The sequence below is a fragment of the Perissodus microlepis genome, chromosome 3 (genome assembly GCF_051167445.1).
Source record: "Perissodus microlepis isolate ML-2025 ecotype Zambia chromosome 3, ASM5116744v1, whole genome shotgun sequence".
NCBI classification, from domain to species: domain Eukaryota; kingdom Metazoa; phylum Chordata; class Actinopteri; order Cichliformes; family Cichlidae; genus Perissodus; species Perissodus microlepis.
The window spans coordinates 22,431,599-22,444,663 of record NC_140463.1 but is presented as its reverse complement, the minus strand read 5'-3'; the positions used below and the strand labels follow the sequence as shown (position 1 = coordinate 22,444,663).

Sequence of the window (13,065 nt, the reverse complement as noted above, 5' to 3'; positions counted from 1 at the left end):
TCTGCTTCTGCTTCTGAACCAAACTGTAGTTTATGTCAAAGGTGTTTTTTATATTTGCAGCATGCATAACCACACACAGCCAATATAAACTTTCCATTTTCAAGGTTCACCAGTAGAGTTTTGGTCTCTGACGTGATGGGTTTCTTATTCAGAGTCAGAATCAATTTGATTTGGATGACAAAATCTTAATCTAACTTGGGAGTTACTCGGAGAGGAACTTTGTATTAGTATCTTGCCCAATGATATTTGGCATGACGGGGATTGAACCACCAACCTTCCAGTTAGTACATGACCTGCTCTACCACCAGAGCTACAGCTACCCCATATGTACACAAAAATTGAATTCAGTTGAATTTAATGACTTGAAGCAATGGATGAGGTCTAGCAGACACTGATTGGCTCCAGCTGCCTGCATTGGCACATTTGTCACTCACGCAGGGAGCGATTCACTTGTCATGCATCTCTTCGAAGTTGACCATTGGTCGCCAGCGGACTCCAGTTGCCTAGGTAATCCGCTAATGTATTCACTACCAGGTCATAGGTTTATCTGTGGTATCTGGCACTCTTATTGACAATCACTTCAGTTGCTTGCCTCCAAGTTGAGGAAAGTGTATTTCAGGACTCGCATACTTTGCGTCACCTGTAGCTTGAAGTCAACAAGTGTCATTTCTACGGTGTCTGGTCGCCATGGCACTGTACTGGTTTCTGTGAAGACATAGCTTTATAGTCTATTGAAGAAAACACTATTTTCTTTCCCCTCAAATATGTTTTTTATTTTAACAGTTTAACATAAGACCCTGTTGGGGACTGACAAACTTGTGAAGTCAGCCCTATGTGTCCATTAGAAAAACTGCACTTTTTGGCACTCGTGTTTTGGCTTCATTTTAAAGCCCTGGGTTGTTGTCACTTGGACCACCACACTGGTTAAGCATGTTTGTGGGCACTTTTTAGTGGCATTAAAGGAGTTCTAAAAAGTCTCAACATTTAACTCTGTTTAAACTTAACCATACTTTTACAATAGCATTGTGTCATCAAAAATGGCCAGTCTATTTTTCAGCACTATGATAATTGTATGTTAGGTCAGAGGGTAGGGACAAACAGCCTACATGATCATTAAGGTTAGAAGTCTTGCTCTTACCTTTGGAGATGGTAAAGGTACTGGCACCCTTGTCTACAATCTTTATGCTAAAATACCCATCTGGCAGCCATGATAAGAAAGTAAACACTCATCAAAATATGAAAATATTCCTTTAACATAACTAAAAGAATAGACGGGTTGTCTCTGCTAGTTGGTATTTGCTCTGAACTGTAATTATGCAAAACCAATGGTTGCCTGTTCAGAAATCACTGAAGACAGTGTGGCAGGCCTTGGAAAATGTTCTGCAGTAATGTTTAAGTGTGCAGGATTTGAAGTTAATGGGCTACAACATGGAAAACCACTGGATTGGCCCCTTTGAGAATACTGAAGTAACTTTTGAAGACAGTGAATCTGCAGAGGACTTATGAGTTTTCTGGAAAGAATTCCAAGCTCGTGATTTCTGTCAGCCTCCTCTGTGAGAGTAAAACAATTCAAGACTTCTGTTTTGGAGCCCTGCACCTTCTTGCTGATGTCTATCACTTCTTCTTTTCTTCTCCTCAGTTTCCCCTCTCTGCTGTCATCAGCTGTCATTTATTTTCTTTGCTTTTCAAAACCCTCGGTCTTCCTCCTTTGCTTCTGTCTATTGTTCTCCCTCTTCTTTCTCCTCTGCACAATAAAACGATTATTTGCTTCTTTTCATTCTTTACATTCAGCTTTTCCCCACACTACTTTTTTTTATCACTTCCTGCCACTTTCCTCCTTTGTAAAATATCCAGTGCTGAAAAATGGATGCTTAATTGCCAAAAACTGCAGTTCCTCAAGTAGCCACTTTGGGCTTCCTCGAGAAGTGAACTACCCCTAATGGACTCCCAGGGTAAAATGACCAGCTTAATAGGAGAAATGCCCAGTCATATGAAAAAGAATGATTTTATAGGACTCTATGAAGTCCATAAAGTCTGTACTACCTACACCCTTACTGCTTCCATAGGATTTAAAAGGACACATTACAGACAGATGCTGCTTCTCAAATGCAATTGGTTGATTTGCAAGGGTTGCCAAGACAAAGCCTCTTCCCTCTAAAAAACAAACAAACAAAAAACAACTATTGACATATGGCCTTGCTTTGCCAATTTGCTTCTTGGAACATTGTGTAAAGACATGGCAAAAGTGGTGTCCATAATCCACGGCACCACATTTCAAGAAAACTAAATTCCAGGCACAGCAGTGGAGGCCTGAGCATTGTGGCTTGTTTTGTAGGCACAGGACCTGGGCACCTTGTATTGACTGTGTCGACCATGAACTTCTCTATATACCAAAGTATTCTAGACTTGAATGAGGGGCCATCTGTCCGACAGATAAAACTTGTGCCAAACTGGGGCTTAAAGTTAGGAACACCGCCAGTTTGACTGGTAGATGTGCCAACACAGCTGACTAATAACACTCACTGAACTTGATAACTTAATTGCGTTTGTGCTGTTGCTGCCTTTTAGCATAATGACCATTGGCCCACAAGGTAGTAGCTGATGTCTCAGTGGCCTTTTACCTTCTTTTAGATGCACTCTCGAAATCTGTTTTTTGTTGCTGTCTAACTAACTTCTTCCTTTTATTTATCAGTTGTTGTTCCTTCTTTTCTTCTCACAGTTTCCTGGCTCTTTTTAGCTTTTACCAAATTGTGTTTTTCTTCTGCCTTCCTTCCTTGCTTCTTTTCCTTGTTACATAAAATTTTTACTTAACTCTATTCCCTTTTCTGTCACCCTTTTCCCAGTAAAACCTCCTTTGCTCCATCTCTTCTTCTGTCCTTATTTTCACTCATTATATATCCTTCCATTCCTTACATCCCTCTGCCCTTTCCCTTCTAATTTCCTTCCTACTTTACTATCTCTATTTATCGCCATTCTTGTTATCTTCACTTTAGCCATACTTTCTTTTGCGCAGTTTTCATCTATTCAGTAATCCTTTCATCTCTCCATTTTATTGTTCTCCATCTTTCTGTTTTTCAAGCTTGCTTCACCTCTGTTTTTTATTTTCCCTCTCCAGTCAACCCAGTTTTTCTCACACTCTCTCTCTCCATCCGTCTTTTGCCTTCCCCTCTTTACCCTTTTAATTCATTTTCTCATTCCTTCTTCCCTTCTCTATCGATCAAGCTGGCAGCTGTTTTAATGTGGCAGCTCATTAGGGGGAATCCTCATGTTATCCTCCTCCGTTTCCTCTCTCTCGCTTCATTGTTGTGGTTCATCAGCCAATCATCCCCTCACTGATCCTTTCATCGTCTTGAAATGCCTGCTGGAATTTTTCCCTTTTTTAATTTCTCTGTGCGGCCCTCCTTGGTATCCCTTAACCCACAGGCGCCACAAAAGCTGCGCACACGCGCACACACACACACACACACACACACAAATGTGTGTTTCTGTCACTTAGAGGACATTACATTGACTTTAATTTATCTAAATGATAATTAAACCCTTGACTAAACCTACCAAAACTTCATGTTAAAACTGAATGATCAACATTATGGAGACGTGCTTTATGCATTTACATCATAAGGAAAACACATACACACAAATACGTGCACTATTTAACATAAGGAGACATCATGGGACTGTCTCTAATATACTGCTGTTACCTCATTCTTACGACACTGACCATTTTTCCATTCTCTTGCACTGATGCAAAACCTCAATTGCCTTGTTGTGTTTGAGGGGGGAGGGCAGCGGTAAATGTTTAGTGACATGGGAGTTCAAAAAAATATGTACAACATGAGCTAAATAAGCGAGGTTAATTAGTGCGTCTGCGGGTGTTGAAATCAGTGTACACTCCCTGACATTAACACCCTTATCCAATTAAAATGTGCAGTTCATCATCAGAACAGCTTTGTGTGGGTACAATAACAGTCACGCAACTGGATGATAAATTTGCAGTGACAGCTTAAAAAGAAAAAAGAAAATCTGCACTCTTGTTAACCCAATTTGCAGATTCAGACCGGGCGATGAGTTAGAAGTTGTAAATTAATGGAGCAAAGTGCGACATTTGATCAGCAACAAGCAGCTTTGTTTCAGCGGATTCTTTGTACTGCTGAAATTCTTCGTTGCACTTAAAAAAAATGCAAAAACCCAAACTTGGCGCACAGCTAACTTGCTTAATTAAATTGGTCTTTGATAATCAATCTTTGTGGAGCTTCATCTGTTTCTTCTTAACTTGAAGATTGCAAACTTTTAAAGAATAAAAGTGGGATGGTGATCAGTTCACAGCTTGTGCAAAATAAAATGATTAAACGCTGAGGTTTCTTCATGAAAGTCAAAGTCAGCAGAGACATGTGGCAACCAGTTGTAGTCAAATCAAATCAAGTGTCCAATTGGATACTTGAATATTGGAACTATAGATAACTAATTTATTTATAGTACTACAAGGACATCGCTGTCCACAGTTTAGTGGACAGTGATGTCCACAGCAATTCATAATGACTCCACTCCCTTATGTGACAATTTTGTGTAATTCAAGCTACCAGCACACTCACACCCACCTCTGGATGGGTCGTCAGCTTTTGCGGCAACATCATTGCCAGGGAATTTGTCCACCCACCACAACCAAACTCCTTATTGACTTTCCATTGGCATTGTTTTCCTGGTGCCTTGTGTGCCATCACCACATAATGCATTTTGAGGAGGCTGTGGTCACTTCACATTATTCACTGAGATCAGGTTGCATGTAACCTTGGTTAAACATGGGTTGAAAACCACTTAACTTTGTTCTGATTTTTAAAGAAGTTTAGCATTTAAGAGCTGCATTTTTTTTCCAGCGAATTATTGCTATTAGTTCAGATTGCTCCAACCAAACAAATACTGATACTCTGTTTTCCAATTTGAAATCATTACACATGTTTGAAAATTCACTAGGGTTTACTACTATTACTAGGGCTGGACGATTTTCTCCAATGTCTGGGACACTATCCACTTCCATAATACATACCGTTTCACCAGCAGCAGTAATCCTGGAGACACAAAGAGAGACAGACATAGTCTTCATTTTCCACTTCCATATTTAGTAAAATCTTTTTCTCTTTCGGCCTATAGTTCATCTAAGTTTTTCAGTCTCTCTCTCTACGCTGCTCTTCCCTGTACTCAGCAGTCAATAACTCAACAGTAAAATGACAAACATAAAACCTGGTTAAACAAAAAGGTTGGATCTGTACGTGCACAAGCATCCTTTTTACAAGAGATCACACAGTAGTGAGATAGATTCTCTTTAATAGGAATCGTAAAATAATCAGTTGGGAAACAAGCCAAATATCACTATGATTTGTTAACTTTTGGCAATCATTCTCACCATCGTTGGTTACCTGCATCATCTTCCGTGAGCACAAACCTACTTTCCACCGATTTTGCTACTCAGGCTTTTGGTTATAAAGGCATCAGTATTTACCCCCTTAGACCTGGCAGAGGTGCTCCAAGGACTGTCGAGGAACTGTCAGGACGGGGGGATCTGACTGTGAAAACAAGGTCACTGCATGCTTATTGAGTACTGACATGTAAATAACAAGGTTGGCCCAACCTAACATAAACGATGCTTTCATCCTGATTTATAACTATTATTGGACTATAAAGTAAATTAAATTATAGTAAGAGTTCAGACTAATGTAAGAGGTCATAAAGTCATTAGGAGTTTTTTTCTGAAGGTTCTATTGTTACAAATATCTACAAGTTATGTCCATACATTTTTTTTTTTTATATAAAGTCTACCACTGCAAGGTGATGACGGCACATTCAGATTTTCCCATCCTATCTTTGTTCTATCCTTCTCTGTTCTCAGCTGATCTCTAACTTTGTCTAAACACTTGAGGCCAGATTTACTAATGAGTGGTGCGAATGCAAACTGGCCTTTAAATTCATGTGAGTTGTGTTTATATAGCACTGTACAATTATACAGTGGTGTAAAAGAAAAAATACTGTTTGTTTTTATAAAGACGCTCAAACTGATTTACTAGCATCTGCGACACATAATTTACTGCTAATTATGCATGATATGATGCATGATATGATGCATGGTATGATATTTAATACAGAAAAAAGGTGTGTTTTTTATGTTTGATTTTGAAATTAACTAACTGTGCGATGATAATAAAAACAGCTCAGCTGTTGTAAATCACCCATGTTTAGTAAATCTGGCTCTTTGTCCTCCTAATCTGGGTTCTGTCACAGTCCATCAGAGTAAATTCTCTGAAGTATAAGGCCGTTACTAACCCTAACCCCAGTCTTTCTCTAATGTGTATTTTGGTGGAAGATAAAACAGATTTATTACTTCTGTATTTTACCAATATCATGGAGAAAAAAAAGGCATATTCTGATTGCCTTGGGTTAGAGTTGGGGTTAGGGCTGTGGTCATCTACAGTGATGACTTAGACCTGGGTATCTGCATTTCTTCCATAGTGGGACCTTCCAGGGAAATAACACAATTGCACACTAAGTTCATGTTTAGAACCCACGATGGTGACAGTGATGTTTCTGTGTGTTTGAGTCTTTGATGTCCCTTCAAATGTTAGTAGATAATGTCTAACAGTGTCTAATGTTGTAATTTTCATGTATATTTCTAATATCATGTTCCTCCTTTTTGAGTGATTAACACTTTCAAATTGTCTTTTATGATTCATCATTGAGATGTGTTGCAAATATTGAAGCTAACTCTAACAAACTAACCTGAAAGTGTGTGTTTCTGTGTGTATATATATGTGTTGTAGCTTGCGGATGGAACCAGTTCTGCTATCATTAACCTTTCAACCTCTAGTTCCAGCCTTCATGTAGGTAACAAACTCATCTTGTCATTCATTTCATTCATTGAACAAGAATGTCAGTCATGCTTTGCATTTACTTTTCATTGCACTTGTTTTTTCATCATCCATCCATACATCATACCTTCCAGCCTCCCATTTAATTATCTTTTTTTCACATACTAAAGAGAAAGTGGATACTTACTGCAAATCTGCTCATATTGGCAACAGACTGTCTAGATTTTTTTAAAAAGGTCTACACCAGAGCCAGGAAATGTTTACAGTGGTCGCCAGGCTGAGGATACTAGTGGAAACTGATGTCGCTCTTATATTGAACACAGCATTGAGCCAAATGTTCGGTCTCCCTTCTTATCATTTGGCTCATTTGTGTACCACATGCACCATGAGACAAGTCTGTTACAACTCAAGATGTTAGCGAGGTTGCAACTGTTGATAAAATTCATACAGTGGATGTTGTTAGGAGTCCACAAGGAAAAAGCTGCTGTAAAATGAAAATGGCTGTCAAAAAAAAATTTAATTCAAGTTACTGTATGTAACTCTATTTTATTAATTTGATTCTCTAATGGATATCATCATTTGGCTGTTTTCCACTGCAAAAACAGCAAGGTGTTTTATATTTTCTTACAAAATTGAAGAAGGTCTTTGTCACTCAGCAAAAACTTGTTGAAAAGATGTTTAATATGCTCTCAAAATACAATGCTGGAATTTGGGTAAAAAAAAAAAAAAACCATCTAATGTGAAATGCTGCTCTTTCAGGTCAGTGAAAATATGGAAAAAGGTTTCTCTTTATGTCTGACACCTCGGATTCAAAACCTGAGGGTTTTTTTTGTTTTTTGCAGTGACATTCATTACTTATTACTGCACCAACAAACTATAGTAGCATGTGCCTGCAATAATGAGGCCTTTTCATGTGGAGTTTGCATGTTCCTCCATTGCCTGCGTATTTCTCTGGGTACTCCAGGTTAGGTTCCTACTCACACAGGCTCAGTAACAGCCAGCAAGCACTCACCAACCAGTCAGAGACTAGTTGCCAGGGGATTGCTGACAAGTCCTTATGCCTGTGGCCCAGTGGTTCTTATCTGGCAATAGGTGTGAATGTGAGCCCTCACTTCCAACCAGCTGTTTTTCAGCACTACTTAGAAACACCTACCTGCCTATTATACCCCAAAAACCGGGCTGAAAAGACCCTAGAAATGGATGGGGTCCAAAACAGTCTGTGTGAAATTTTTGCCATCTCTAAGTAAAAAAAACAAACATTAATTAGTAAAAAAGCAGTCAAAATCTAAAACTAATAAACAATGTTGCAGGTGATGCCAGGTCACAGTGTGTAGACAGTAGCACAGTTTTAGTTTTGCTATCTATCAACAAAGTTTATTTGAAGTAAGACACTGTTGAATAACACTGAGTGCAGACAGATGAGGGTCGATCTGGAATGAGATAAAAGTGGGGCTTTTTTTCCCTGCTGCCAGGATGAAACGGGAGACTTGCTGCTTTGCTGGTCTCGTGTCAGAAAAATGCATCCTACTCGAGAAAGCCAGATTTTACAGAGCGACACACCGAGCTGTGCGGTTACACAGGAAATCTAATCCCACATTTGAACTTGGGGCGGGGGGGGGCTCCGCTGCTTGTTACATTCTTCTATTTTATTTATCTAAGCCAGGTTAATTTGAAGACTAAGCATGACCCGGACCAGCCTGAGCGCACAAACATACAAATCCAGTAGTGCTCTTTCCTTTCTTGCTCGAATTTGGGGGGGTGGGGTGGGGGGGGGATTTCTTCCTCTCCAAACAAAGATATTTGTTTTATTAAGGGTCAGATATTTAAAGCAGCCAAATTAAAAGCTCAGTTTTCTGTCTGGCCGTGGCCAAAGTCAACAGAGCTGCTTATAGATCCTCTATACCACAACTCTCTGTGAGCTCTTACTAAAAGACAGAGGAGGGATGGATGAATGAGAGAGGGAGAAAGTGACTAAAAGGGAAGCAGAGAGAATGAAAAGAATCAGAAAAGTTTCAACTAAAGGAGCAAAAAGAGGCGGCTAATATCTCACTGCACCAGAGAAAGAAAGCATGCTCTCTCATGTGCCGTAAATCCTGGCATCCTTAATCTCTGGGTCGAAACCAAAAGAACAGGTCATGCGCGTATGTCTGATGATTACCAGATTACTGCAGCAGAGTGTGCGCTCAGCAGAGCCGCTTCCAAAGCAGATCAGTCAGATTTAGTTTCAGAGTTGGAAAAGTTTAAGAAGATCGGCTGTCAGGAGCGTCATGGCTCCTCAAAGCTCGGAGGCTCCAGCCCCCCTTTCGTGATATCTGAGATCTAACGTCGCTCAGATGGAAAATGAACATTAGATGTCACGTCTCATCGGCAGAATGCGTGCACGATGACAGTATATATCGTGGTTCAAACCAACCTCTGTGTTTTCTCATTTCCATAAGGAAACTGGATTTCAAAAATCTGTCAGGTCACTATAATCTGGTTTTTGTGTCTGCTTTTTCTATCGGTGACGTGCTTTTACATGAATTCTGCTCCTTCTTTAAAAACTGCGATTGTACCTCTGCCATTAATTCTCATTAGAATTATTCCACTTCTTCTCCAAAAAGCAGTCAGTTTTGGTCAAAATCCTGCTCTGAAAATGTTGCAGTTTACCTCAGCTTCCATAAATCCTTCCTGGCTGCTTTGGATCCAGAGAAACTAACTGACATGGCTTTGTGCCAGGCGACTTTGTGGCATTTTTGGGGGTTTGTGAAACACACATTTATGGCCCTATAATGACACTGTAACCAGAAACAAGATGTCAAAATAGCTTAGTAAATCATTATTGTTTTTCTTGTTCTGCTAATTTCAGCCACAGACTGATGTAAGCTGCTGTTCAACTCCAGAATCTGAGCGCTGCACATATTTGTTGCCCAGACCATCATCCAGATGTGTCTGTGCTTTTAAAGATGGCACTGGTGTACTTTTAAGTCTGTCATTAGTCGCAAGTTAGTGTTTGAACTTTCAGATATCAGACAGACTTTCAAAAAGCTGCTGTGAAAACCCTGATTCACCCAACATCTCGCTGACAGTAGAAGGACATTATTTACTGTAGCTGGTGACCATAGCGGACCATTTAGCAGCTAAAGATGCAGACACAGATGCTTCCCACATTATAGAGAGCCTATCAGACTTGGCATCTGAGGCCAACAGTCAACATTTAGGTAGTTAGGGCATCAGGGTTAAGGCTATCTGTTCTTTTTTTTATACTTGTTAACCTTTATTTAACAGGACAGTGGAGAGATACCAGGAAAGCCAGGATGAGGGGTAAGACGCACAGTTACTGGCCTCAGGGCAGATTCGAACCCAGGCCTATATGGGTTACCTTCTCAACCCAGTGAGCTAAATCAGTGTCCATGACTTCCTATTCTGTCAGTTAATGTTTGCTAGTCCTCCATATATGATTCCCAATTGTCTTTGGTGTTACATATAGCATGGACTGTTTACTAGCAGCACAGCTTGCTCAAACAGTCAGTAGAACTCAGATTATGAGAGGACTGCAAATGCAAGAAAGTTTGTTATTTTCAAAACCTGTGTCGCTTTTTGAGGCTTCTGAGGTTATTTTAAATTGGGGAGAATTTGAGTACAAATTGTTTTCTGCATATCAGATTGGCTTTTCAGATAAATGGGCTAGTCGGCGGTATGAGTTTAGAACAGCATATGAAAAAAGCTTTCAGAAACTGGACATGCTGTAGATTGAGTCAGCCCTGTGTAATATCAGTCAATGATAGCAAAGAAGACATTCATTTATGTGCAAATGCCACAGATTTTTACTTGAGGTTTGCTGTTCTGCCTTGAAACCGCAGTGGAGCAAATGACAAATACATGCAAACAGTTGTGCCTAAGAAGCCAACATAGTTTTTCCACTTTCTTCACACTGACCAGTTTATTTTAGAGGTATGGAATGAGGTCAAAGAAAATTTGAGTTTTTGGCAGAATGGCTTGCTGCTTCAGAAAATTCTCCTGTAGACAACCGATCTTTGGGTAGGAAAAGTTTTTGATTCGGGTGCTTTGAAGTCAACGTTGCCGGATTGGTTGAAATGGACCATACGTTTTTGGCATAAAATTAGAGGACACTGCACGCCTTCCCGGGTATGCTGCAGACCACCAAAGTGAGCCAACATATCCAACCAAGCAGCATCTATAGCTGAAAACTAAGCTTAATTAGTGTGAAAGTTCTCAGTCATCCAGGTCATCATCTGGACCGCTAAGTTATCAGCTACTCCAAACAAACTGCTTTCATGAACTGTGCTGGTTCATCAAACACACACACCCACACAGAAATAATTACTACAAAGTAGGAACGCACAACATGTTTTACAGATCAAAACTGAAGCACAAACTTCTTTTTTTTAATGCAGTTATTTGACAAAAGATGTACTAGTTGTACAGTTAGTCTAAGAAATGTGCATTACAGTTTTGATAAGTAACGTTTTAGTTACTTACTTTTGTGTTTCTCAGGACTAATTAGCATGTATTTGGTGCAAAAAGTGCTTGCCAACCGAGCTTGTTAGTGTTAGCAGATCCTTTAGACCTCCACCCTTGTGTCCAAATATGCTCACTTCTGGCTCTAAAAGTAGCAGGTGGTGGTAGTGGCCAAAATGCTAACATTTAGGCAAACCAAGCAATGATGTCATGGTGGCAAAGTCCATCTTTTATTCACAGTCTACGGTTCCACAGAGTAACCTCCACAGATGATTCACCGGGTGAATTGCAGCTTTTTGGGAGGCTCCTGATGTTGTCGATTATGTAAGGTCACAATTCATGCTGTTGGAACTTTGGCATGCTGGAACTTATCACAGATTATAATTCATCTAAAAACACTTTTCTTTTCTTGTTAGAGAGCAGCTCCCTCATGATAAATGTGTATGTTTTTGACATTACAAGGCAACAAAAAGCTCCTAAACGCTCTGTCAGATTTGGCTCTTTATGTGTGTGAAGTTTAAAGGAGGCCTCTTCCAGCCCCACCTGTGACCTCTGACTCTGTTGTGGATGGGGTTTCCCCACAAAAAAGCTTTTATGAAGCAGCTCGGCGCTCTTATGAACTCTTATGTAAATGCAGTCGCTCTGCTCGTAGAGTTCTTGGCAGTGCCAGTCTGGTTTGGTTAGGCTGGCTTTCCCCACAGGGCATAATGATAGGCTGCAAACCACACCGACACCCTGACCAGACCACTACAGGCTCTGTGTGTGTGTGTGTGTGTGTGTGTGTGTGTGTGTGTGTTCGATCTCCAGAGTGTATACTTAGTACACAGTCTGGAACACTCCACCGGCGGCCTTAATCTGTCTGAATCAGGAGTCGTGGACTTGAGTGAACACACACACACACACACACACACACACACACACACACACACACACACACACACACACACACACACACACACACTCACTTTCTGGCGCCCTGGTCATCAATGCTTGGCACCAGCAGCACACAGAGGGCACATAAACACACAGCAGACACTTCACGCCTCAGACACAGGGCACCGTGCATGTGTGTGTGTGTCATGTCCTAGTTAAACGCCACGTGCTGACCTTTTCCATGCCATGCTGCCACTTTGGAAAAATCAGGAATTCCATAGTCCCCCTACTTCTCCTGTGTGCATGTGTGTGTTTCTGTCTCAGAGTTTGTGGGAAGTAGGAGAAAGGGGATTCCACACAAACCCAGTGCCATAAGAGCACTTTTGTTCAACATTTATGCCTTTACATACACAGACATACACACACACAAAGGAAAAAGTGCCGCATGCGTCACAACTGTGTTTCTGGAGTGTTCCTCAGAGAGTTGAAGGTTGCAGGGCGGGGATGAAATGTGTGTTTTTGTATGTGTGTGAAGATACACACTGTAGGTTGATCTGTCCCCACTGTATTCTCCATTTTTGTGGTCGCTGTTTCCTTGTTGTGTCAGGGCCAGCAGCTTGCCATCACACACACACACACACACACACACACACAGTGAGATGGACAGACTTTTCGCTTCTGTGAGAAAATAATCAAAAATGAGCTTTTAAGTAGCTCTGCGGTCAGCGTTGCCAATGTGAGCAGACTTTTAGTAAATTTGATGGATGAGGCAGCTTCACGCTTGAGAAAATGGAAGTCTTGATAAAACGCATGAAACAGGGTTTCTTTCCGAGATGTCACATATTTCCCCAAAAATCACATCGTATAAATCAAA

At 40.5% G+C, this 13,065-nt stretch overlaps 1 protein-coding gene across 7 annotated transcripts in view; it reads left to right on the top strand.

Annotated features, from left to right (window-relative positions):
- Window positions 1-13,065, top strand: part of dysf (dysferlin, limb girdle muscular dystrophy 2B (autosomal recessive)) — a 109,260-nt gene that overhangs the window by 59,315 nt on the left and 36,880 nt on the right. For 5 of the 7 annotated variants that reach the window (XM_084923589.1, XM_084923586.1, XM_084923588.1 and 2 more), the window contains one exon: window positions 6,810-6,869. The exons of the other annotated variants lie outside the window; for them this stretch is intronic. In XM_084923589.1, the coding sequence (XP_084779715.1) occupies window positions 6,810-6,869 (60 nt within the window). The remainder of the gene's footprint in view (window positions 1-6,809; window positions 6,870-13,065) is intronic. 7 annotated transcript variants of the gene reach the window in all.